The sequence below is a fragment of the Diprion similis genome, chromosome 1 (assembly GCF_021155765.1).
Source record: "Diprion similis isolate iyDipSimi1 chromosome 1, iyDipSimi1.1, whole genome shotgun sequence".
NCBI classification, from domain to species: domain Eukaryota; kingdom Metazoa; phylum Arthropoda; class Insecta; order Hymenoptera; family Diprionidae; genus Diprion; species Diprion similis.
In genome coordinates this window covers 4,145,104-4,171,715 of record NC_060105.1, presented here as the reverse complement: position 1 = coordinate 4,171,715, position 26,612 = coordinate 4,145,104, and the positions used below count along the sequence as shown (strand labels likewise).

Below are 26,612 nucleotides of genomic sequence, written 5' to 3'. Positions count from 1 at the left end.
ATTTATATATATCATAGATCATAGACCCGTGAGTTACTCGCATACGCGTACAAGAGCTACGATTTATATATGAAACGTACGCATACACGAAAGTGTTTCCGCGTCTGTGCAGGTACTCAAGTTGATGTATTTGCATAGAAATGTGCTCCGGTCGTTACAACTGTCCATTGTTTTCGATCAAGAGTTGCGTATACACATCCACATCCGCATCCTTCTCGACGATTTCGTATTATAAGTGCAGATGAGGTAGTGGAGGTACACACACACCTCTTTCGTCGTCGTCGTCTCGTTCATTCTTTCGTTCTACTCGCTGCGTAAAAAGAAAAGTGTTTGTCTTTTACTACACACGAGGCTCGTCGCCGTTTATCCGCGAGACAGATATTCGTTTTGAAACACAGAGCCGACAACGTGTGAAGGAAAGAAATTACATCTCGTATTAGCACGAGAAAGTCAATCCATTCTTCTTCCATATAAGCAGTCTGAGTGAGATTTTTAAGGATTATTGCATAGAGACGGAGATATTGATATTTGAATAACTTGAAATAATTCTGAGATACTCTAACAAAATATGTGATATTTCAAGGCAAATTACTTAATTTTATCAATATGAAGTTTTGAACGAGAAGAAAAAATTTTGAAGACAACAACATAGATCGGGAAATGGATTGTTCTAGTAAAAAAAAATCATAACTCAATGAATAATTTTCAATGTTTTGCGCCGCAAATTTATCGAATAACTTTCGTGGCACAGATATTTAAGAAAAAAAAAAAAATAATAAAATATATGTGTAAAGTGGATTTCTTGGAAAAAGAATAAATTAACAATTTTTACGATATTTCTTCTTCGTACAAAATTTATAGTGAATATGCCGTGGGATTATTTTGACCCCGGTTTACAGCGTAAGGGTTAAATACGCACAACGTTCAAAAATGATCCTACAATATATATCGCCGTAAGCGTAGATTAATCGGAATTAACATTAATAATCAAAAACCGAAATTTCACGTCCCTCGTCGATAATAATTAATCGATACATAGAACACTGTGTTCTACGTGCAGCAAGGATGAAGGATGAAGGATGAAGGATACAAGGAACGGGGACCTGCAGCGACTTGCGGTATCCGGTTACTCGACTCTGGACAACAGAATCTCCGCAAACAACCGAAATATATATACCACATACTACACGATATACGATATAATATACGTAGATGCACGCATAAAAAGTCGAAGGTTAGAGAGGAGGTTGGAGGCGTCAGGTGCATCGCGAGCGTGTTTCTCCCTCCCACAATACGTAGTAAAGACAGATCCTAAGATCTCTAGGTATAGATCACGCCTTCCGCGCGATATTCGTCAATGGATTCTCCATTCACGTGCGTAGAGCATATATGTACCCATTAAACAGGCAAACCGCGCGTACGAGAGCTTATACAATACTATACATACATATACTGTATATAGAATAATACAAACAAGTACGTAGTACATCGTACACATAGAATGACATATATCGATGAATAATAGAATCCAAAAAAAAAAAAAAAGATGCGAAAAATAAACCCACAAAAATAAACAAACAGAAGTTTGTTGTAAGCGACTGGTTTCGTCGAAAAAAGAAAACACGAGGCTAGGAACGTGAACGCCGCGGGCGGATTCTGTACACTGCATGTATGTAGGTACGAATGAGTCGTGGGTAATACATTAGGAATACACACACACGGACGTGTTCGTACACTTTATCTATGTATACCGAAAAATGCACAGGCGTGTGTGTCCCGCGGAGGCTATTCAAGGGCCTTGTTGGTGTTCCCTTCTATCTCTCTCTCTCTTTTTCTCTCTCCACCCAACTCGACTCGACTCGACTCGACGCCCGCGGTTTTAGGGAGGCTACACACACGATTTTACATAGGATATACCGATAGGCAATCCCACGTGTATTAGAGCATGCAGAAGACTGCCTGTCCGTATGTAGTACTACATATGTCGACAGTCAGACAGCGCCGACAGACCCCAGGTTTTTCGATTCTCTATTTTTTTCCTTTTTCTTTTTAATACTCTCCCTCTCCCTCTCCGTCGTCAGCGTCACCTCGCCCTCGGGGTATCGTCGACGTCGACGTCCTCCTCTTCATCGTCTACGAATTGTGTGTATGTGTGTGTGTGCTAACATTTACACCCTCCGTCGTCCTTATACACACACATATATATATATATATGTGGGCATACGTGCAGCGTGGATACCTGACTGCGGAGCGATATCCTTCTCTTCACCTGTCGCGCACCTGTGTGCTCATCATCGCAAGATGGCTTTTTACCGGTTTTTTTTTTTAGTTCGTACGAATGTGTACATACAATTCTTGTACATACCGATGCAGTTCGACGGTGTTGTACGAATTTTTAATGATTCCGGATTGGAAGAATTTATTTATTGAGTTTGATGTAGAAGAACGGGATGTTGGCAATTGATCTTGAAATTCTGACCATAGTCTAGGGCCTCTAGGGTGTAATAAACGCGAACAGGCTGCTCAAAAATTCTACACATTAAAAATTTGTTCATCTTCGTGTGATAATAAATCATGACGTTGAAGTTGATGACGTTAACTTAGCGAAATATTATGGAAGCAAAAACATCGTTCTTTTTCAAATTCTATATTCTTGTGCATGTTTTTTTTTTTTTTTTTTTTTTTTACGAGAAAACAATTTTTCCTAAGCACGCATCGTTGCGCTATAAACGTTGCTAACTTCAACCCCGTAAAAGTAAATTTGATATTACGTATATATCACGCAATTCTCGTTGCGACGATATTAAAATTAAAAAGTTTGCTCAGTTGTTGAAATATGTATTTAATAGTACATATTGCGTACGGCAAGGTGTAACACCTATAAACGATGTCGCACGTGTGTACATCGAAGAATACACGCCGCAGATGATGCGCGAGAGAAATAAAACTGGCGCCCGCAAAAAAGCTGAGGTACGTAATACGTACACCGACTTACGCACAAGATAGTAAAGTACGGTATTCCTAGCGTGGCGAGTATATATACGTAAACGTTCACATATGAACAACGTGTTAAGATGAAATGGTAACGGTACAGTTAATTGCGCGGGCAGCAGATGAACGCCTCTCTTGATCGAGGTGTTTTTGTGACTAATCCATAGCGCGCGTGCAACCACCGATCGTGATCTGCGCGTATTTATTTTCTTGAAAACGTAAGTAAAAAAGGCAGAGATTTGTGTGAATGTAAGGTGCATTCGAGGCGGCTGGATGGCGGCGCGTCGACTGGTCGCCGCGGTCAAATATTCGTGACAAGGGCAGTATATTATACACTTCGATGCGGCGAGTAGAGTCAGGTGTTGGGCCAAGGCACAACCGTTACAGCCGCCAGCAGCACCATTCATTTACATTTAAACCAACAGCATCATCCTACCTAAATTCCGATTCACGGCTGCCTTCAGGGATTAGAATTGAATTACGCCTCTTCGTTACGCGATCTTCGATTCCGTCTGAAGTTAGTTACATACGTATGTATACATGCATAGCTTATAAGTGACAGCGTTTAGTAGATTTGCGGAACCTGAAGTTAGGCACAGATCGCGCGGCATGGTCAAGATTCAATTGTTTTACTTATAACAGGAGTTAATTTGTGAAACATGAAGGTAGGCACAGATCCCGCGGCGTGATCGAGATTAAATTGTTTTACTTACTTACACTGTCTCGGCTGTTTCCCTCGAAAATTTGAAGTTCGAAGAAGGGGTCCCGATCGGTTAATTAATCCATCTCGCACTGTTCTCACTCTCACAAACACGACACGCACACAGATCACTCAGGTAGAGAAACAGACACCTTCACGGCGGTTCGTTCGGGGGTTTCGATTCGAAAACAAGCCGACTGACCGCGTGCTAACGCGAATTTATTATCTAACGATGAAACGATCTCGCGCACGGCTCGAAGCCGACTCAAGACTCGATCGCTGCCGAAAGTTCGACGTTGTCCCGCCGCCTTGCGCGTCACGTCGAGTCGAGCTACGTTCGAGGCTTCTGCGCATGCGCGAAAAACGCGTTCGAAGCCGCGAGGGTTCGCTTTCGGATACTTATGTTTTAGGGAGCTTTTACGCCGGCTGCACGCGATCCGAAGCTCTGACGGTTTTCAGGAAATTATCGCATTGCGTGACCTCCGGCAACTAACGCGCGATGCGATTTTCAAAGGTTTTACAGCGATTTATTGGCCACTCGCAACACGCGTAGACTCGATTCTTCCATGTGTATCGAACAAACGACGGCTGCGGAACGCGGTGAAGTGAACTGCCGATCCCGGGCATCGCGGGAGATCCTGTTTCAAACTCATTTGTTTCTTCTTTGTTTTTTCAGGTTCAGGACTAACTTGGCAACCCTGTCGGTGTATTCGAAGTGTGGCGCGTTATTTTTGAAATCAGATTTTTTTATGCGTCAAGAATACCTGTAGATAAATTATTGTTTCTTAATATTCTACATTACGTCTTATCTTCCTGCTAATATCGCCGCTGAACGATTGCTGCTAATTACCGCAGTCTTCAAGGGCACGATTACTCGTAAAAAAATTGAAAGTTGTATTCGATGGGCAATAAATTACGTCACCAGTATCGATTTACTGTTTTTCTCTTTCTTTGCTACCTTGGTTCAACGACCCGGTGCGTGCGTCATCTGTCTATAAATAAAAATTACTATTCAGTCTGAATGAAAATCCTTGGCTTGCCAATCGATCGTTTTAAAAGTAGGGACGTTTCTGCCTGACACGATTTTTACTATCCTTCTCTTCTGCTTCAAGTCACTCTGTGTCGAGAAAAGGTTCAGCAGCTATTAATTGCTTAAAATATCGTACTTTATTAAATGTTTCATCAGGCGTCCTCCTCCCTGTTTGTACAATTATTCATTTCGCTGTCTGGAATCCTTCCGTTTCGAAGCCAGCTTCTCTCCGCAATTCATAGATCTGCAATAAATTGGCATGTAAGATCATGAAACTGCGTTACAATGATCAGGGTAATGATATGCTCACCTGAATGTAAGCTTCGGTCAGCGTTATCATTTGCGGCAATATTTGCGTCACGTGTAAATCCTGCATCTCGTACCACTGGCCTGTGCCTCTGTGCAAAACGTGAACTCGGTACGTTCCTTGACCGGGCTCACCGTCGTGAACTATGTTCGCCACCAAGTCGTACGTCGTGTACGGGTGTCTAGCCTTGACTTCCGGTGTAAGAATATCACCGAAATCTACATTTCTGCAATGCATGTGTGAAAGAAATTCTTTGAATCAAATCTAAATCGTTAAAAAGTACAAAAGCAAGCTAACACTCACTTGACGGGAAAATTAACGATGGTTGGATTCTTCTCGACGAAGAAAGTATTCTTCGTAAATCTCTGTAACCGACGAAAAAATCTTTGTTATGCTTTTTTTAATTAATGGAAATATTAGTGAATCTTATTTTATTCGCGTACCTTGATATACAAAATAAGATATGGCGGTAGTTCGGTGATTTCAAACCTCTTCATGAAATTTTCCTTGTACGTTTTATACTCTTTTTCGGCTACTGCGTTGAACTTGTTTAGTAATGTATACAAATTCACCTGTCAATTAACGAACAAAATTATCAAAGTGCCTGATACTCAACGTAACAGGTGTTACATGACGACCAACAATATCTATTTGCCATGCTAACCTGAGGAATAATATTTTCCGTAAATTGGTCCTTAAAGAGCGGAGGAGGGGGCAGATCACAAGTCAGGTACAAAAAAGGACTTTCAGTTACAGTTTCTCCATACTCGAGTGTATTCAGAAGCTCACTTCGTTGACTCTCTTCCAGTTCTAGTGGCGGTATTTTCCGCGTATAAATCCGCATGTGGCCAAGAAATGTTTTGTATATAATGCTGGAGTCTTTTTTTTTAGTCCCATTCAGTGCCAGATGCAAAGCGTTGAGAAACCAGGACAGAAAATCCACCGGATCACCTGTAATGCAAGAATGTGAATTCGAGATGAGGCGAAACATGCGAATAATCATCGTAAAAATCCGTGCAACCTTGTTCTGTGAATTGGAATCTCTTCTTGCTCCACAATACAACAGCTTGAAGCATTTCATGCGGACTAACGTGAGCCTTGAAATTTCTGGGATTCCATAACTTTCTCATCAACTCTCCGAACCTCTGGACTAGAAGGTACGACGAATCTCCTGGTGGTCGTTTCACGTGGGAGTAATTATATTCTCTCAGGAAGAAATCTCGCAGTGGAGTAACGTGAGACAATGCCTGTACGGAAAAATATACAAAGATTGCTTTTCGGACGTGTTATCTCTGGTGTTGATGGTCCAAATTTACCTGTAAAATGACGTTGCAATAATCATTTGCCTTGATGTTGTTCATTCCGACTATCCCAGGTGAATACATCGAGCCATCGATAGCTCTGGATAATTTGTCACTTTTGTCAAGCTGAGAAATTTGCCATTTATCAAAAGTAGGATTTAGAACGTACTTTATGTCGTCGAGGGATGAATCTAAAAACATTAGGGATAAGGTCAGGGTTGAATTAAATTGGAAAATTCATATTATATAGGTGTGTCAACTTACCAACAATTTCATAGTTGTCCGGTAAACAATAAAACTTGAGCGTGTGAAGATTGAGAAATACGTGATGACTTTCAGCGACGCTATGAGTATAGGCGTGAGTGTTAGTGCCTCTACCTTGGAAATATTTACCACAAACTAAACAAGCGTAAACGTTGATTCTGGAAAGAGACACAGAACACAATTTCTCAAAATCAAAATCCAAGAATTGACGATTGATCGTATCGAGGTAAGGGCACAGACGTGGAGCCTCTGAGTTCGATCTATAGGTTTTTTGCTGCGCTGTAAGAAAATAAAATGAATCAGATGTAAATTGATGTGTGTGTAAATGATTTCGAGATACTGAGGAATGAAAACCAGATTTCAGAGTGGTTCAATGAACTATACTCAAAGATTCGAGAAATAATAAACAAGTTTCTCTGATTCGGAATCACTTACTACTGGCAGAAGCTAATAAATTTTCTGTACGTTCAATCGGGAACGAGAAAAAATTGATAGTTTAACTGAGTAATGAATTACAAGCCGAACGTGATGAACTTATAGGTTAGTTTAGGTTATGTGACGTTATGTTGAGGGAAAATTTTTCACTCGGACAGACATACTACGACAAAAACAAAGGTATTATTTAGCATTTGAATTACAATAGTTACCATCGTTATCGTCGTCCGAATCACTGCCGTGTTCGACTAATTTTCTCTTCAGTTTATTTCCTTGCTTACTGGACGCCATCATTGATATTTGTTTGTTTTTCGACTCTCGACTTTCGAGGTTCTTCGACTATCGCTGAGGTCGGTTCCAAGCCATGGTTCAAACACTAACTAACTTACCGGTAGTCGGTAAGTGATGTTCTTCAGTAAACGCTTTGGCGTACTTACCATCCGACAAATAGTGCATAAAATACAGAGCATGCTTACTATAGCGAAGTGCCGCTGCAGCGGTAGAAGCTGAACAAATAACAAACATTCAGCAAGAACGAAATTTTAAAGCGGCGTTTATGGCCAAAAAGTGGATTTTCGGTTTTTTGCATTTTTTGTATTGATTTTGGCCCGAAAAACTTTTTGAGGATCGAAACCCCTCAATTTCTATGGTTCTACATACTGCAACTCTCTGAGAATTTAAATTTGAAATGCATTTTTCTTTAGTTTTGTTTTGTCATACTTGCGCGCCAGATTTCTTTTCTTTAAGTATTTTTCATACATTGTCATAGGATTTTACCAGGAGTGAGATACTAAAACTTTATGTTGAAAAACGGCTAATTGTTTGACATGATTCTAAAAAAGTTTTGCACAATCACGTACCAATGCGATAAGATCTATGGTTTCAACCGTTGTTGGTTTCAAACGTAATCATCGTTTACTGAAGTGGAAAAACATCGCGGCTGTAGAAATAAAGATGCGAAAGAATAGAAATAGGTCGACACTTGTATAAGTGTTGCACACTTATTCTACAGCCACGAGGTCGGGAGATCAAATCAAATTCTATTGTCTCACAATCAGTTATTGACCTTTAGCATACACTACAATGGCTAATAAGATAAGGGCCAGATTTCCGGTTTTTGTCCGTAATCTGGTTCCGTCTTTTGGGGTAAGTCAATGGCATTGAGAAGATGAATCCGGAAACGATATCCAAAAATCGACATAGTTTCTCTTGATTTGATATCGAAGTGGAATTATAGATCACCGAACGATCACCCAAAATCAGATTGATTTCTCTCGATTCGGTACAAAAATCAATTTGTCGCATGTCCATTTTACCAATACACAATAATTATCAATTTCAAAGATGATTTCGGTACAATTTTCTTTAGCTTTGATGACATTTTTTTTTTTGTATTCCAAGGAGATGCTTACGGAGCTGATCGTAGAACGGCAACGTTTCCATGGTTCCAATCGCACTGAGAGAGTCCAATCGATCGATCTTTTTTGTGAATCCGGGTTCAGTCGTACAACAGAGATTCACCATGGAGTAGATGATAAGTAATCTTTGGGCTCGATTTCAAGCACAAAAACTTTGATGAACATCCATTCATGTTGCAATACTTAACATCATTCGGTGAAGCTTTTAATTCGTTCCAAAAACCTTTTTCGTTTCCGATTTTTGTCGCTATAAAATCCGGAATATGTAAAACGCGAGCTTTCGAGCTCTTTGCAACGTCCCTCTCTGATTCAATATTTTTCCGCATAATTGTACAAGGAAATATGGAGAAATACCATGTGCAGATTGCAATTATCATGGATTATACAACGTATATTATACCTGTATCAATATGAATAGCCTAAACATAATTATCTGCACAGTGCATTTACCTATATATGTATATATATATATATATATATATATATTGAAGTTGTACTCTTTAATACTAACATTCATCGTCTTATTACGATATTACACAATAATAATTACACATTTAAATTCAAATGTATAAACTAGACAAGTTCTCGCTTATTGTTAGACATACTAAATCCATATGTTTACACGTATACCGACTATTTATTTACAATGAATATATATCTATATATATATATCTTCTTCATTACCATTCACCTGTATATTATATTGTTCGCTATACACAATGCGTAGTACAAGTCATACGTATGAAGAAGTACTCCAGTTTATATCGTGTCATCATTGCAGCAATAACAATCATAATTTTAACGTTACTCCTCTCGTTTCGTTTATAATTACATATTACAATAATTCTGTGCAGTGAACTGAATTGTACTCGGCTCTGATCAGTCAGTAAACGGGAGTTGTAAATCCGTGTATAGATCTGAGACAATTGATCGGGTAAAGGACGGTGAAACCATGAATAACTGCCTGAGATCGTACGGATTTTCTACCGCACGTGTATTGACCGCATTAGAATATACGAGAAAATAGGACTAACGCTTAGAGCTGAACACTCGGTGAAATGAATAAATAACAAGCGACTGAAATGATATATTGTTGCTGGAGTTTTTGTAGAAGGGTAATTTTCAAACAAGCTAGGAGAAAAAATTGAGGGAAAAAATTTGTCAAAAGTAAAACGAAGAATGATGAAGAACTTCGGACTTGTTGCCATCTTCAATCGTAATCAACGTCGAAGTCGTGCGAAAGTCCGTGATGCATGTGAATGTGGGGTGGAAGGTCGATGGCGCCCCCCAGGCTACTCCTCTGAAAGAATTTCAAACTTTTTCCCGTTGTACGAAAGTTTTCATACAGCTACAACGACGCCAATTTCAATGCTTTTCTCCTTTTTTTTTTTTACGAAATTAGCACTACAGTATTGCACATACTTATAGTGTTTTACAAATTACTTTACGCAGCAATAATTGCGACAGCTTTATTTTTTTATCAGCAGGGTGTAAGCTAAAAAATTACTGGTGCAGCGAAAAGCAAGTTTTAGGGCTTAAAATAAATAAATAAATAAATGATAAGGAGAAAAAAAAAAACAAACAAACTAATTGCATGAATGAGCAAACTTCAATTATACAAACACTTTTGACGTTTGACTTGCAGATTTTCAAAATATTGCAGAGGGGGTTGATTTCATCTCCAGGTGCATTCGAGTGCATGCGATTGCATGCATTTCCAAGTATCACGTTATACGCATTTACGAAATCACCTGTGATCTGATTCCGTTAATCGGTGTGGGGGTTTCATTTTCTTGGGGGTAACCGGAGCCTCGGTTTGACGAGCATTTTTCGCATCCTCGTCTTCTGCGCTTCGAAGAATTGCAACGAATCGCCAGACACAGTTCTCGAGCCATTTCAGAGCACAGTGATTCCTGGGGGTTGGAATTCTGCTGTTGCTGCTGCTGTTGTTGCTGTTGCTGTTGCTGCTGTTGTGTTGCCTGAGGAATGCCTTGCAGGGAACCAGAGCAGGTCGGAGGCCCCGTTGGCCGTTGCTGCAGGATATAAAGAAAAATTCGCCAACGTTTCATAAGTTTCCGCGTGCGTAAGGACATTCGTAGAATTGCTCGGCGAACCGTTTGCAAAATTCTGCATAGCGTGCAGGGCGGAAATAGAAACGATGTTTAAACGTCCATGCCACGATTTTATTTGTTAGGAAGATCGAGCTAATGTTTCACTCAATTTGCTTTGCAAAGTCTGAGGTAAATGCGAACGAAATGAAAATTTCTCCTACAAATTAACACGTTCACAAATCCCAATCGTGTCTCACCTTCATGCCTGGCGAATCGACGAAGCTAGGTAAGATTTTCGGACATGCTTCAATCCACGAGTTCATGCTGTAATATTTGAATCTTGTATGGGTTTAGTGGTAAAACGAAGCAGATTATTCCGTCGAAAAATTGTTGTTTGTAAAGAAAAAACCGTAAAAACGTAGTACGACTATTCGTAAGAAAAACAAATTAGATAAAAGAAAACCTCGTTGAGTATCTTGGTTATTAAAATAAAGAAACTTGCATGCCTAGAGTAATTACAATAAGCAAAAGCAAAGCGAGCAAAGCATAAAAAGCGTGTACCTAATCGAATTGTGTAAAATCGACAAAGTCATTAATCGCAAAAAACTAATCTACATTCAACCGTAGCCATACCGAAGTTCCTTAACAAATTTTCACCATTTGGATGAATGAAACTCACTCGTTCGGTGGGCGGTGGTGCGTTTCTTTTAGAGTTGTAGCAGAACTCGAATATCGCAACAAGAACTGCGAATGCGAGACCGCAGAGGAGGACGACGAATACTCCGCCTACAATTTGAGGCGGCGGGCTTAATGAGGCGTTGAAAGAGCGAGGGTGTGCAATATTAAACTCCCATTCAGGGATACATATGTAAACATTATCACGTAATACGTGTGTGTGCGTGTGTATGTATGTATATATATTTATGCAGGCATGTGTGTATACCTATATTGTCGACGCCGAGGGCGTTGGCTTTGCTCTCCTTCCCTTTCTCGGTCCTCATACACGTGTCGCCTGGACTCTTCCACCATTTATCGTATAGCATCTGGATCTCTCCCTTCTCCTGCAGCTCAAGGATTGCCAGCGATATTTTGTCCCTCCAGGGTGATCCTGCGGTAGGTATGCTTGAATGTTCGTTATTGAGGATGGGATTTGGGTGGCGTTGATATACTGAATTTGAATGTTTCGAAAACGAAAAATTTTTGATTTTCTGCTGGCGAAATTTAAAGTTAAGAAATCGAAATTTGGAGAAATATGGAGTTTCGAATGGTCCGAAATCCGAGGTTTGAAGTTCCGAAAGGGCGGAATTTTGGCAAGTCAAATTTCCGAAAGTGAGAGAATGAGAAAGTTTAAAAATCTGAAACATCGAAATACCGGGTGATCGAAGATTTTCACGTTCGGAATCTTGATTATTCTGATTTTTCACACCCACATGTTGAGTAAACTAAGCTGTTTGAGTATATTTTGATTTCTGGAATTTTACTCTATCAAAACTTTATTTTTTGGAACTTTGCAACTTGGATTTCGGAACTTTAAACCGTCGGGTTTCCGGCCGTTCGAAACTTTGTGGTTTCTTCAAAGTTTGATTTCTTTACTTCAAATTTCGCCACAAAATAATTGAAAATTAGGCGCTGTCTGAACTTTTGAAATTCGAAACTTCCTCCCAAACCCAGGAGGCTCAATCATTTAAATATTTATTTATCAATATTTCACATCCGTTATTCTCTAATTCGATTATTTTTTCATCTCGATCATAGAACCGCTAAAATAGGCAATCCAAGCAGGCGTAATCACGACTCGAATTACTACAAGAGAATGAGATCAAATATCCACGAAATTGCACCGACCCATCGGCGTCGCGATGCCATATCCCTTGCTGTCCAGCAGTCCACCGATTTGTGTGAGATTGCAGTCTCTCTGTACGATGTAGTCGAGCATCGTGGACTCCATAAGGAAGGCGTAGTCGCCCTGAAGGACCCGCCGTATCCCCTCTTCGTAGGTCGGCACAAAAACCGAGGGTTTCTTGTTCTCCATGAACCGCCACATCTTCTTGTAAGTCTCTATCATCGAGTCCTGAAACAGGCGGAGAACGACAGTCGAAATTTCCTCACCGACGACCCCGAGGCGGAAACTCACCCTGAAGAAGGTCATCGTACTCCCGCTGTCCAGCGTCCCGTAAACGATATCCGTCTGGCCTTCGAGGTCCTCCGCGTTCTCGATCGGCGTTATCATCCTCTCGACGGTTAAAAACGCCGCCAAATTTGCGGTGTATGAGGATATTATTATCAGGGTAAAGAACCACCAGATACCGCCAACTATCCTGGTGCTCGTAGCCTGTATTCATCGGTATCGTTGATCATTTGATGTATGTACATAGATGATTAAATACTGTTACTTTTGTCTATTCGAGGTGAAAATTTGAAAAGAAAATACTCGCATTACGCGAAATTATTGTATACACGTGTAATTATTTTTGGTTCTGCAGGTCTCCACGTGCACACAAGTAATTATCTGCATCGTCACCCGGGCGTAAAAATTTCTCATTATATCCACAGACAGCTGCATGTAGTTGTGCAGCTGTGCGAGAGTGACGCGCAATTATATCGGAGACGGGGGATGAGAGTTAATTACGCAAGGGTTGTTCGCGACGCGGATATATACAATATATATATATATCAGACAGTACGACAAAAATCTACAACATTTTTTTTCTCGAAATTCAAGTCGAAACTATTGGAATTTCTTTTTTTAACTTTTGAATTTTATAGCTCGTCAACGCATTAGTGTACTTATGAGACAAGAAGATATTTTTTTCGGAAATTCAACGATTTACAAAAAAGGTCTCTTAATATCTTCAGACCTTAAATAAATTTTGAAAGAGTAAATTTATGATAAACTGATAAAAGACCGTTTTTTCTGGAGCGTTCTATTCCTTAAAAAAATATCTTCTGATCTTATCAGTACACTGATGTGTTTACGAGTTATAAAATACCGAACTTAACAAAAAAAAAGAAGGAAATTCCCATGATATTTAAATGGGAAGTAAAAAATCGCCATAAAGTACCCCTAAGTATTAATATTAAGAGCTGAAACTTAGACAGCGTCTTTCTTTTATAATTTTAAACAAACTTTCATCTTGTATTTGATTGACATCTTGGATAAGTAGTCGATTTTTTGATACCGGCTTTCCAAAAGAGTGACGAATAGCTAACTTGCTAAATCCCCGCAGGAATAAAAATCCACACGTTCGTACCTTCGGGTTGAGGTCGCTCCCCTGTTGCATGAGGGTGCCGATTGTGAACCAGAAGCTGTTCGCCATCGAAAACTGGTTCTCGACTATGTCTGGCCCCGCGTGACAGGGATGAGGGTTGTTCCATTCGTAGGGGCTGAAACGGGCGACGACGAACATCGTGACCGAGACGAGAACGTACGCCGCTAAAACGTAGAGCCATATCTCGATCGCCAAGGGATTCATGAAGGAGAAAAGTCGAGCCGGGTGGCTGGTGGGAACCTGCGAAAAATAATCGTCACTCATTCTGAATTATTTTTGACGACCAACAAAGTCAAGAGTCCGTCTCGTTCCTTCTACTTCGTCTTCGTTTTTATACACATGTATTATTTAAACCAATCCAAGCTAATCTTCCGGTTTCTTCAACAATAAATCGCGAGTTCAGGGAAAACGTTGACAATTTTTTCATCATGTCTGCGGTTGAAATAAAAAAGAAAAATATATGGTAAAGTTATTATTATTTCCTCAACTATACGAAAAAATGAAATATTATCGGCATTATCGCACGTCACGAAACTCTGCTTGATTTTCCTACAACCGCGATTGCGATAACGTTTTTCACCGTCGGTTTTTCACTCTTTCTCCGTCTTCTCGGCGTTGGTGGACGAAGAGCTTCGAGAAGGCACCGTGACATTAATTTCAATTAAGTCATTGACTTGGCCGTATAATTACAGCCTCTGTTCACGGCTGACCGATTGGCGCAATTAAACGGAACTGTCTTGCCGCCCCTGAAATGGAATTACTAATTAGAGTAGCACGCGCGGCTGTTGCAGCCATCGATGAGCGTCGTCGTGAAATACGTTTATTTGGGAATCCTTTTCCTCCCTGACTTCGATCTGCGACGATTAAAGACGAGACAATGACTCATTAATTTCGATAGAAATTTTCATTCAAGTGAAAAAAAAAAAAAATGAGACGCCAAAATCTCGGGATTTTTTCGCATTTTGAGTCATCAAACATCCCCGGGTGAAAACGAGCTGACGGTAAGCCGGAGTGACGTACGAGTATTAGGGTGAGTTTTCAACCCCACGAGAAAAATTGTCCACCTCTGAACGTCGTTCTTATCACTCGTATTGCAGACGGAATTCACACGCGTGCGAGTTTGAATCTGTGATGAGTAATTCGGATCGATGATCAGATAACTCGATTCCCAAAAGGAGGAAGAACCAGGAATCGAGACAGCTAAACTTTGTCAATTACTCCAAGTTTATACCCTGTGCAGTAAGGGTGACCAACTACCGGCTCGATGAATAAGCGATCGCGACGCCCGGCGTCGAGACGAACTTTCGAGATATTGGTTCCTCCGATTCCCACGGCCTTGAATGAATATTTTAAAGGAATATTCCGGTGTAGAATTCCCGCGGGTAGGTAATTGAACGCCATTGCGAAATTAATTTTCCCACCTTCCCCTGGCGGTTACTGCAAGTTTCTCTGATTTCTGAAATATGCGAGACGCAAATGGACCGCAAATATATTAGATGCGCGGGGCGGGGGGGGGGGGGGGGGGGGGGGGCTTGGACGGTCTAAAATCATACCCACTTTTAAGAGTGTGTTTAAAGAAAATTAAAACACTTGGAGCAATTTGAGTTTGAGGGTTTTATTATTTATAGTTTTAAGAATAGTTTAGGATTTTTTTTATTGAAATTAATAACAAAATGGCGGCATGGTGCACGTAATTATCAAACGATTTTGAACTCAAGGACTTTTTCGGTGGCGTATTTCCCCTGGCGTCACGATCCAACTTGTGACAGATAGCTAATTTTTTTTTTTTGAGTTATAAACAGCTTTTCGGGTTCGAGTCCATAGCACAAATGTCAAGAAAAATAATTTTTTTTTTAATATATACGATTATGAAGATAAAACTTAATTTTCGACCGAAAAATTATGAAAATTTCTTATAAACAAATTTTCAAATTGAAATTCGAAAATCTAGCCATGAGCTCGAATCGATAAACAAGTTTTAAAGATTGTGTCGAAATTTTAAGTCGATCGGATAAAAATTGACCAAAGAATCTACGCCATGGGATTGAAAACGTGGTCGTTCACTACTTATATGCAACATGCCGCCATTTTGTGATTAATTTTACTGAAAAAATTCTGAAATATTTTTGAAACTGTAAATAATAAAACTCTTAAATTTAAATTGCTCTGGGTGTTTCAATTTTCTTAAAGAAAAAAAAGCAAAAAAACTCCTAAATAGGTATGATTTTTAACCGTTCAAACTATACTCCCCCCCCCCCCCCCCCCCCAATGTGTAATAATTTCGTTAGAAAGGCAGAAAGCTGCGAAGTCCGGCGACCCCCGCAAATCGATCACCGTGAAAACCTAGACAATCTCACCCTCTGGTAATTCAATAATTTCTCCCCGAGCCAACTGCAGCAAGCCTGAACGATCGACTGGCGACCACATTTGCCAGGAATGAATTAAAACCGGATGACGGTGTCTCGGAGTTAATAAATGAGTGGCTTTGAATTTTCTCGCTGTATATATTCTCTCGATCTTATTCAACGCAGGATCTTTCAAGATTCGCGGCGCGACATTTTATAATTACATACGAGACAATTCAGGTCACTTTATTCAGATTTTTAAATTGTGTCAATCAATAATACGGTTCTGAAAAAATTTAGAAAATTTAAACCATGTCGAATAAATCTAGAAGAAAAAAAATTAGTGCTTTTCAAAGTGAGAACAATCACATAAAAAAATCCAGGCCAAATTCCGAGAAGTCAAGGAGTGTACGTAGGTCGAAGTGAGCTGACATGTATCCATTCATCCAAGGGTACGCAGTAAAGGGGGAGACGATTTTTATCGAATACAGCTGGAAGGAAAGCGAGTTACTTCAGTGTGACGTATAAAAATGAAATAAAAATACACCTCTCGGTCTCTGCACCAGAGGAGCTAATTTTCAATGACAAAGCGGGCTTCAAAGGTGAAGCTCATTCGGGACGAAGAGTCGTTTTAAAGGGAAGGGGTGCAGGTTTACTCGAGAGACGAGGACTGCCTCGGCTAATTCAAGCGAGACTGGACCTACCAGTAATTGGTGAACCGAAATGCGATCCATTTTCACGACGAACACTGTAGGCATTATATATATATATATATATCGGTATACTATAGATAGCAAAGCATTGGGGGTGGAGGAAAATACGGAGATGAAATTTTCACCAACCGTTGCACGTGTATAATGCCTCAATATAATGTCTGAATCTAGCGAGCATCCGCCCTCATTATTCACGTCTGTAAAATATTGCCTGAGGTATAATATTTTGCTGTGAACATACCTTGAACAAGATTGATATTCCCAAATTCATAAACGGCTTTGTGAAGTCGATCACGCTCTCTCTCGCGTAATTTATCGTCATCGAACCGACGGCCAAATCAGCTTTCTGAAAAAATATAGGCAGAAAATTGTCAACAATATTTTCCTGATAAGTGAAAAATAGATAAAAATCTTAATACTTTTTCATTCAAATTCAAATATTTTCATTTATTATTTGCCGTTGTTTTCCATCGATTGATTATTACTTCGGTTGCTTTTGTTATTCTTCTTAAGCAGCGGGTGATCTGCAGATTTAATTATTTGCAAGTGCAGGTGCATATTACAAGCTCGTCGAAATAACGCGAGTAGGGATGCGGTACAAACGGCAGAGTTCAATTTCCCGGATTGCGGCGAATAGAGATTAGAATCGATCGTTGTTGTCGGCACAATTTCTCCGGCTCGCTAACTAAGTTCGCCGTTAGACGTAGCAAGGAGGTGATAACTGATAAACCTGGCGGAGCGTCTGAGGTTCAAGATATCGGGAGAATCGCTAGACCGGAAACAAACAAGCAGAGTTTTTGTTGGTTGAGAAGGGAGAGAAATCAAATGACGCTAATGATTACCGTCGGTGTTGGATTCTCTTCGTTCTTTTTTTCTTTTTTTCTTTCCTTCTTGCTTTCTTTCTTTACCCTCGTTTATTATACGCCGAAATGATGACAAAATTTTAGGGAACAAAGGAACTGAGATTCGTTCACGGATCTTGCCACCCTCGCAGTTTATACACGTCAATACATTCGCGTGCTCGACAGCTGCTCCCTGATTTTTATTATTTTATTACCCGTCAGTGCTAGCTTCTCGTCGACGGTTCTCGAATTGAACGCGTCTCGTTTTTCTGCTTCTTGTTAGATCTGGTTTTCTTTATTTTTCTTTTTGGGAGCGGAACCGTCAGCATCACAGAAGCCAGCTTTGATTAATTATCCTATAATCACTGTTCGAAGTAGGCTTCTGCGATTTTTTTAATCATTAGATTATCAGATTCTGCACATCGAGGCTTCAAGGCCCAAAAACTTTTATCCTTGAATAGATTTGTACGAATATATAAATATTTTTCAACTATTTTTACATTTTAGGATCTTTCATTTAGCAGGTTTTCCAGTCCCGGAGAAATTACAAACTCAGTGTAAAAGACCTTCATAGTAACAAGTATGTTCGCTGAACTACGATGCAGATAAGCTGGAATGTTTTTCGGAGAGGATTATATACGAGTCGAGGTTTAATTCTCGTCCCGGATTTTCTTTCTGTGAATGTGAAGCGCGAAATTCGCCAGGATGATATTAGTAAGCACATGAGGGTGATAATTAACCGTTGAAAAACATGATTAATTCTTTCGGGTTTAAATTACACCCTCGCAGGAGCCGCGCTACACGGATGACGGTTTTGTTGTTAATTTGTCAACCTGTTACGTGGCTTTAGTACGCGCCACGAGCTAATTTCGTGCCTGACTTGTTATACGTCCAAAGCTTCTCTTATTTTTCATTTATTTCCGATTTATATTTCCCTTCGGGGGAATCAATAATTTTATGAAGAAAAATTTAAAAAAATGAACAAATAAATAATCGAAGAGTAATTATTATAGAGAAACAAAATTCGTGATCAATTTTTTTTTGATCTCGTTAGGAATTATAGAGAAAAAGTTACGAATCGTTCGAGCGTAACGACTGAGCGCGAAATTTCAGCGAGACGGTGAAGCGGACGAAAACGTTTATAGTTATTTAGTTAATAAGTCTGTGTTAACGAGAGAGGGTTTAATGTACCGAAAGGACTCAGATATCATCGTTCTTATTCTAGGTACAGGAGAATAGTCACGCGCTGACGCGGTAGAAAAAAGTTTAACAATCTATTTTTTTCCCTCTCTTTACAATATATGCGTTATATAAAAAAATTCATTGTTTGATGAGCTGCAGTTGATAGTCGATGCAGTAAAATGAGTTTCATAATAATCAGACCTGAAGTTAATTTCGAAGGTGATTAGTTGCTCACTGTCCGGTCGATAAAACAGTATTATTGCAAAAGCTCTTGTGATTCGGTAGATCCAGATCAATATAATAACAGAATGGAGATGAGCCTTGTTACAAGTATTTCGCAGCAACGGAACCGCGTGACCTCCATAGAAATTCTACAATTCAAATCTGTATCATTTTCGCCATCAGATTGAGCTGTATAAACATGAATCGAGTAGGAATGGTAGGAGTGAGTTCTCGAGGTCATTGGTATGCAAATGGATTCCGATTCGCTACCGTGCACCGCGGAACTTCTGCGTTGATGTGCAGTAATACTACAGGTGCATCGTTGCGGTGGCGATTCCGCGGGGACGCGGACGAAACGCAAATTCACGCCGCGTGTAAAGTGACGGTGAAAGTTTCCGCATGATTGCGATAATCTTTCTCTCCTTCTGTCTTTTCCAGGATCGCGATTTTATCCAGCCTCGTCTTTCAATAAATCCCACGGGTCAAACCAGCCACCATGTTTATTTATTTTATTTATTTTTTTTACTTTTTTTTCTATGGTTGTGTTCGTGTTCAGTTCATTCTTCACGGTGAACTAAATTCTGAAATCCCGGCAACTAATCCCCGTCTAACAACTCGAGTTTGATCACATTTTAATTGGTCAATTGGGAAGAGGAGAAACTTTTACTCTCGGAGCTTGTATATATGCACACACTGCAGTCACTTGCTTCACGCCATGTTCCTTTTACGGTCAGTCGTCCGGTTACCCATTAAATATGCTATATACCAACCCACACATTGCCGTAGGTCTCTCGACTGCGCATAGAAAACAACGACTGTTGAGAACATGGAGAATTCGCAATTAGACGTTGCATCCACCGTGTCATATGGTCTTAACTCCACGCACATTGGAATCACTCTTTTACACCTTATAGTATGGAATAACTAGTATATAAGAAGTGTATAACGAAACAGAGAACATGGAGAATTCTCAATTAGACGTTGAAGCCACCATGTTGTATGGTCTTAACTCCACGCACATTGGAATCACTCTTTTACGCCTTATAGTATGCAATAATTAGTATATAAGAAGTGTATAACGAAACATTCGGAGAAACTGGAAGGCAAAGCAAACGATAAAGAGGGTCGTATACTGCACTTTGGGGAATTGGGCTTTACGGCTACACTCTGGATGGGATTGTCTACGCTGAGTGCGAAATACCTGTTGGAATTGGGGCGTTGAAATCGTCGGATTCAACCAGCGAAACTTGGGAACTCGGGGGAACGACTTACCTGCAGGATGGATCCGGCAGGGTTTCCCCGATTATCCGAGGACTCACCTTGTCCATGAGCTGACGAACGATGCCGTTCCATTCGCCAGTCTCGTAGTTGTAGACGCCGTACTTGCCGTCGGGGACGAGTTCGATTCTGTAAGTGAATCCGACCATCTTAGCGATCTCCTTGAGAAGATCGATGCAGAATCCCTCGTACCTCGAATTTCCTGTGAGGTTTGCCTGCGCCCCGAGCATCACGTATGGCTGCTCCTACGGGGATCAGAAGAAAGGAATCCTGGAGGACTACCGATGCTGAAGGGACGCGTAGTCCAAACCCTCCGTTCCAAGCCGCGGCTCGAGTTAATAAGCGAGGAGAAGAGAAACGACGAACGAAAATAGAAAAAAGAAAAAAGAAGACAGAGCGAAAGAGAAAGAGAGAAATAAAGGCACTAGGAACACGCGGGAAACACGCAATTCTCACCAGACGACGATCCGCCCGCTGCACCTTAACTTCTATACTCGCCGTTAGAACTGATTACCCAATTCTTTCTACCGTCGGCTTTGTGACCTGTAAGATTAACATCCCCCAGCTATAAAATACGCGACAGTAGAGTATGATGTTTTTTATATAGCAGGATTTTTACTGCTGGTCCAGATATTTTTCGTGACCTTCCATGTAAGTAGGACCAGTAAGTCGATGGGGATGATGGCCGAACAAAGATTCTCCAATTTTGAAGTCGCCACACGTCATGACACATCGAAGAAGAAAAGCTATTCGTTATACCCAGATGAATATTGGATACAGTATACCTTCTCCACGATGATTATGGGCCAAACGAGCAGAGCGAGAAAGAATCCAAAGAAACATACGGAAATAAAAGAAACTTCTACGTAAGATGATTTAGAAATGGTGTAAAGAATCCCGACGACGTTATAATACATTATAGTTTACTTGGGACATGGATAACGTGAAAGTGCGAGTGGTAATTCAACTTATACCATTTTAACACCCATGCTGTATTATGCCGGTCTACTTTACTTTAGCTTCGAACGAGAGTAATAGTGCAGGTTATGATGTGTGATGGTTAGTAATGGGAGGGGAAAATCCCTAGAGTTGGGTCAAAGGTCAAGCTAAGACTGTAGCCTAGGAGGGGGCGAGGCGAGGGTGTGTAACACGGGGACTTGTGTTGTACGAAGAATCGAGGGATGGAGAAGAACAGGGTGGTTAGTGCGTGTTGTAAGTATATGTATATAAGCGGTGTGAGGAATAAAAACGACGTGAGAGAGGAAGTGAGAGCGAAGAGGGCAAGGCGCAGTTCTGCTAAGGATTATGGATAATGAAGGGGTGAAGAAATGAAACGAACAAACCAAATCATACATGTCGCATGAGTTCATTGACGATGCCGTTCCACTCGCCGGTCTCGGGGTCCTTCGCCCCGTATTTCCGGTCCGGAACCAGTTCCATTCGATACGAGAATCCGACCTCCTTGGCGAGCACTTTGAGCAGGTCGACGCAAAATCCGTAAAACCGTGAATTCCCCGTATAATTTTTCTCGTAATGCATCATCACGTAGGGCGTCTCCTGCGCAGGCCAAGTAATTCCATCGTGTCAGGCATTTTGACCGGAAGTTAAACGGTCGGTTCGGTTTCCGTTCGAGGAGACGACGCGTCATGGAAAACAAAGGTTTTTATAATCCTGACGACAGTTATCACAGTAGTAAAAGAAAATCGTTTTCGCATGGTGAGATCAATTTCTGCATTTTGCAGCCCTTAATTCAAATTTCCGATTCACGATTTTTCTACGTCACGTTAAGGCTGCTGCTGCCGCAGCAGCTTCTGCGTTCCTCTAAACTTCATTCCGCGTTTCGTTTTGCACTGGCATTAATCTTTCGCGTCTTTTTGCCGCTGCTCAAAGGCAATTGCGGCCGCGGGATAAACCAGTTTTTTCGATCACTGAGCCGCTCACTCGCCTGCTAATATCGTGTGCCTTTGAGTACCCGGATCAGTAAAGGCTGGAAAACTATTCGCATGATACGATTGAAATCGCGGAATCGAATTGACCTCAAAAAAAGCCTATTTACACTGAAAGGGATAAAAGAGAGAGTGAGAAGGGGAGAAGGGAAAAGGGAAGAAGAATCATTCGCAATGCAGACTCCTCGGCTCCATCCGATTCCTCAAACATAAATCAGAGCTGTGTGCGTGCGGTGCGATTCGTGCGGAAAATACATTTTCTCATGGTATAATATTTACGCTTGTAAGCAATATCGATAACGAAATGAAAACTGGTGTTTGATACGAATCGTGGCAGTAAAATTGGTGCCGAACCCTAATTCGCAGGACAGAAAATTACCGGCAAAACTTATACATGTATAGTATATAGTATATATAGTGCTGCATGGGGGCGGTGAAAAACGGGGGTTGAAATATGGCAGCATCAATTAGAGAACCGCGGAGCTTGAGGATTTATATATCCGTGTGAAAAATGGCCGGCAAGAAGTTTTAATTCAAGTTTTTGTTTATTTCTTTTTTCCTTAACTCGATTTTTCTTCTTATTCTTCGTCTTTTTTCGGAAAGCGGAATCAGGAATGGGAATGGAAAATAGAATCGGGCGATTTCATTTCACCGGAGCAGCGGTGAGAAAATGCCTGCAAAAGTTTTATACCCCTACTTTCTCGACCTCCAACAAATTACCCATGTACTACCTATACATGTAGGTACGTATAACCTATACCTACATCCGTATAACGATCGGGTTGAAAAATACTTGCGGGTGAAGTAAATGCTTGAATAAAAGTAAAAAGAAAGAGTAACAAGAGGAAGTAAAAGTGTGAGAATGAATGAAACAAAGAATATAGCTGAAAAATTTCTACTCAATTCTTGTCTCTCTGCAGTTTGCACACCGCGCCTGGAAGATCTTATACTCGGTATTGAATATCGATTCTCAACCGCCTTTTCTGATTATCACACTGATTTCCTACACGTCAAAGGAAATGCGGTTCAGACTAAATTACAGACATTATAACGGGCTTGCGTTGCACAGAATTATAACCGGCTTGGAGAATCTGAAATCCTTCGTTACGGGGTTGAAGATGTAATCGCGACATCCGGTTGTCACTGCCAAAAACGGTAACGTACAAAAAGATGTATAATTTCTAGCGAACTGCAGGGACGCTCAGTTGTCGACGAAATCGAATGAAAAGAAATTAAAATCGATCTACGGTGTAATGAAAGAGCAAAAAGAAGGAGGGGAAGGAAATTTTCATCGCGAGTTCTCGACGAAGCGATGAATTTTTCCACGGTATAAATTTCGCCCGAAATTTGAGACGGGGTGAAATTTAAACGGGAATATGGAGGACCTAAGTGAGTTATCCCGGGTCAAGCCTGATCGCAGGGGATGGTTTTCGGCCTGAGGTTTGCAGCCGAAGGAGAGAACGCTGCGACGCTGAGTGGCAAAATGGGGCTCCGGCTATTATCCTAGGGGATGATTTCCCACGGGTTGGGGGGGTAGGCGCAGACCGCGCAGACCTTCGGCCCACCTTCGCTTTACCTTTGCCTTCGCCCACGCGACTTCGGCTCTGCCCGATTCTCTGGAAATGAATTTATATACGACGAGGATTTTCCTCGTCTAAAGTAATTGATCGATGCTTCCTTCCCGAGGCAATTGTCCTTATCCTACTTCGTCCAGGGCGAAATTTCTCCCGGATTTCGATCCGTATATTATATATGTATATATATATATGTATATATATTTCTACCCAATTTGTCCAATCAAATATAAACGTCTATCAGAAAAGCGTCTCTCTTTGCTGATCAAATGATTGTCAATAACAAGCCTAGAATTAGAATTTTTCTTTCCCCCCCCTCTTCCTGACTCAGGTACTATATAATTAAGTATTATATACAGACTTGACTATTTTTTAATCGGACCAAGGGATTACAGACCCTCCATCGATTCATGAAAGACGGACTTTGAGACTGCGTAAGACTTCGAATGACTTTAAGTCACTTATTATTATACAGGTACAGGAGTTCAAGTGATTTCGCGTAATATGGCTTCTAGGTAATATTGTAATCCGGAGGTTATAAAAAAGACTTCGCACCTATCGGATATGGATCATTTCGTTTTTCTTTTTTCTTTTTTTTCTTCTCTTTTGCACTAAAAAGTGCAGACGATTAAGTTAACGGGGGATTGAATTTGCAGGGCGGAATCGTCGTCCGCGAAGTGTCTAACGATTTCGTCATTTAAATTTTGGCTAATTTGCCGAAATTGCGAGGAAACGAGGAACGACGAAAGATACAAGGCTGCGGATACGTCGCCGGGTTTTGACTTACCAAAATTGTTATGACGACGAGGGTAACGTTCGCAATTCCTGGCTCGAAGAAAGCCGCCCTGTCTGTGACGTTGATGCCGGCACCTGGTCGCCATTCACCCACCTGCGCGGGTCAATTTTACGATTTAAAAGCCAGCAGTTGTATAATAATAAAATTGAGGGTTGCGAGCGAGCTGCTGCTCGGGAATGAAAGAAAATAAAACGAAACGCGTCTCGTCACCTGCGAATATTCGAATATAAACTTGACTCGTGAAAAAAGTATATACATATAATATTTTATACACATAATCTCGCAACCCCTGATGGTATTGCGGCGGCATAAAAGCAGCATCGGTTTTACCTTGACGAGTGAGTGCTGCTTGAGTTTGAGTAAATCGAGTTTGAACTGAATGCGACGTCCCTCTTTGAACTCTATCGGTCCAGATATTCCCTTCAGCTCTACCTGCAACCAAAGAAAATAACCATCGATTAAAATTCTCTACCTAATATTTTCCACCAATTACCCAAAGCTCAAAGTCCATTTCCAATTTCGGGAATGCGAGCGAAGAAAAGAAGCCGTGAGTTGGAAACAGGAATCGTGTAAAAATTTACCTCCGGTATATCATTTTCAATATAATGCACATCCCCTCCCCCCTCCCCCCTCCCCCCCCCCCTTTTCCTCTCCCCTCGACTCTATAATCCTGTTTCAGACGGCATTGGTCCCCGGCACGTCCTTGCAGTCAGCATCCCGTTTCACCACCACGCGCGTTGAAAGCTGCGTTGTAGGAGGATTACAAGCCCATAAACCTGAAAGGCTTTGCCGTTTCCCGACAGGAAGTGCAAGATATGTACATACTGTATAAAGCAGCTCGGTGGAAGTGAGGCGGTAGGGAATAAAAATGCATCCACAGTCCCAGTCGTGATATCTGTATCATTAAATATTTTTATACCTCGTACTCCTTGCAGCTGCGTTCTGATCTCGATCTACCGAATGGAGTGAAATATCGAAGGAAAACAGTCGGTACTTTTCGCTTTCTAAGTTCCTGATTTATCGCGGAAACTGAAAATTCAATCCGTGTCAATTGATTTAAGGACGATGATAAGCGAGCCGAGGAAACCGGGATTCGAGCTACGGATTGACAGAGACTAGGGGAGATGGGTTTGGGGTGAGAAACTTTGACGATAATTTCAAGCGCGGTTTAGGAGGATGCAATTTTCATGTAGAAAGTTTTGGCAAGCACAGACTGTACAGTCGCATAAGTACCGCGAAGTAATTTGAACAAGCGTTTCTGAGACGGATGCGGTAACGCCTTCGAGTCACGTGCGGCAAGTTTTTAGCATTAATAGGTAGACAAATTTACAGTAAGTTGACTGTTGAGCTTCACTTTCTTGGCGTCAGGAACGTGTTGAGGATACGTAATTACTCTCGGAGAGTTTGGGAGAGTTAAGGGATGAAAAGTACAGCAAACGCGGGGTGAAGCAGAGGGAAAATGTACCTTACGCGGCACTTCTCTAATCGGCATCGCGAATCCTGAAACTAGAGAGTCAAGAGTTGGCGAAATAATAGGACTCGATTTTAGATCTGAAAAATATTTTCCGGTTTTTCTTTCTCTGTATTTTTCCTTCGCATTAAGATTGCTTTGACCATCGAAAAGGGTTCCGAAGGATACGTCGAGGCCAAAGTGCGGGAATCATGGCCGGGTGGAAGGATCGTGAGAGTTCAAGCGGGCAGCACTACACCGTGAAATCTGATCGTTCGGGTTCGTACGGTTGAAAGGAGCTGCTCTTGAAAAGAATCAGGCTCAATAAAATCGGCGAATTTTTACGGAAGAACTTTTCTGCCTCAGCGTTTTGCTGCAATTACCAGGGTCAATGTTTGACTCGCTAAAACCGTCACATATTCAAACCACGAGATTGATGAATCTGGATTTTCACCCTTTGAATTACAAATGCAGCAGGAGAAATTTCTTTCCAATATG

The 26,612-nt window shown here is 41.0% G+C and overlaps 2 protein-coding genes across 11 annotated transcripts in view; both read right to left on the bottom strand.

Annotated features, from left to right (window-relative positions):
* Positions 1 to 4,425: 4,425 nt before the first annotated feature.
* Positions 4,426 to 7,371, bottom strand: LOC124406432 (U4/U6.U5 tri-snRNP-associated protein 2). 2 transcript variants are annotated; one of them, XM_046881835.1, is made up of 10 exons: positions 7,241 to 7,371; positions 6,594 to 6,872; positions 6,345 to 6,520; positions 6,050 to 6,275; positions 5,693 to 5,979; positions 5,472 to 5,600; positions 5,332 to 5,393; positions 5,032 to 5,254; positions 4,858 to 4,965; positions 4,426 to 4,683 (listed from the first exon to the last, which is right to left on the bottom strand). In XM_046881835.1, the coding sequence occupies exons 1-9, from the start codon at positions 7,320 to 7,322 to the stop codon at positions 4,906 to 4,908; spliced, it is 1,524 nt and encodes a 507-aa protein (XP_046737791.1). In that variant the 5' UTR covers positions 7,323 to 7,371; the 3' UTR covers positions 4,426 to 4,683; positions 4,858 to 4,905. The 2 variants fall into 2 exon arrangements, with proteins under 2 accessions (XP_046737791.1, XP_046737800.1); XM_046881844.1 differs by lacking the exon at positions 6,594 to 6,872 and having other exon boundaries at positions 7,241 to 7,346.
* Positions 7,372 to 8,928: 1,557 nt separating this feature from the next.
* LOC124404219 (glutamate receptor ionotropic, kainate 2-like) overlaps positions 8,929 to 26,612 on the bottom strand; it is a 63,111-nt gene continuing 45,427 nt past the window's right edge. For 2 of the 9 annotated variants that reach the window (XM_046878172.1, XM_046878181.1), the window contains exons 9-20: positions 24,995 to 25,096; positions 24,656 to 24,757; positions 21,702 to 21,905; positions 20,390 to 20,593; positions 17,066 to 17,170; positions 13,749 to 14,006; positions 12,632 to 12,829; positions 12,343 to 12,568; positions 11,441 to 11,605; positions 11,177 to 11,283; positions 10,198 to 10,479; positions 8,929 to 9,746 (exon numbers count right to left, since the gene is read on the bottom strand). In XM_046878172.1, coding sequence (XP_046734128.1) covers positions 9,657 to 9,746; positions 10,198 to 10,479; positions 11,177 to 11,283; positions 11,441 to 11,605; positions 12,343 to 12,568; positions 12,632 to 12,829; positions 13,749 to 14,006; positions 17,066 to 17,170; positions 20,390 to 20,593; positions 21,702 to 21,905; positions 24,656 to 24,757; positions 24,995 to 25,096 — 2,043 coding nt within the window. In that variant the 3' untranslated portion in view covers positions 8,929 to 9,656. Of the gene's footprint in view, positions 9,747 to 10,197; positions 10,480 to 11,176; positions 11,284 to 11,440; positions 11,606 to 12,342; positions 12,569 to 12,631; positions 12,830 to 13,748; positions 14,007 to 17,065; positions 17,171 to 20,389; positions 20,594 to 21,701; positions 21,906 to 24,655; positions 24,758 to 24,994; positions 25,097 to 26,612 lie in introns of those variants that run through there. The other 7 variants (XM_046878225.1, XM_046878190.1, XM_046878209.1 and 4 more) reach the window with 7 other exon arrangements.

Coding starts and splice junctions, on each gene's coding strand:
- LOC124406432 (XM_046881835.1), bottom strand. CDS start 7,322: ATGATGGCGTCCAGTAAGCAAGGAAATAAACTGAAGAGAAAATTAGTC. Junction 6,521..6,593: donor GGACAACTATGAAATTGTTG/GTAAGTTGACAC, acceptor TAATGTTTTTAG/ATTCATCCCTCGACGACATA. Junction 5,394..5,471: donor ATCTTATTTTGTATATCAAG/GTACGCGAATAA, acceptor CGTCGGTTACAG/AGATTTACGAAGAATACTTT.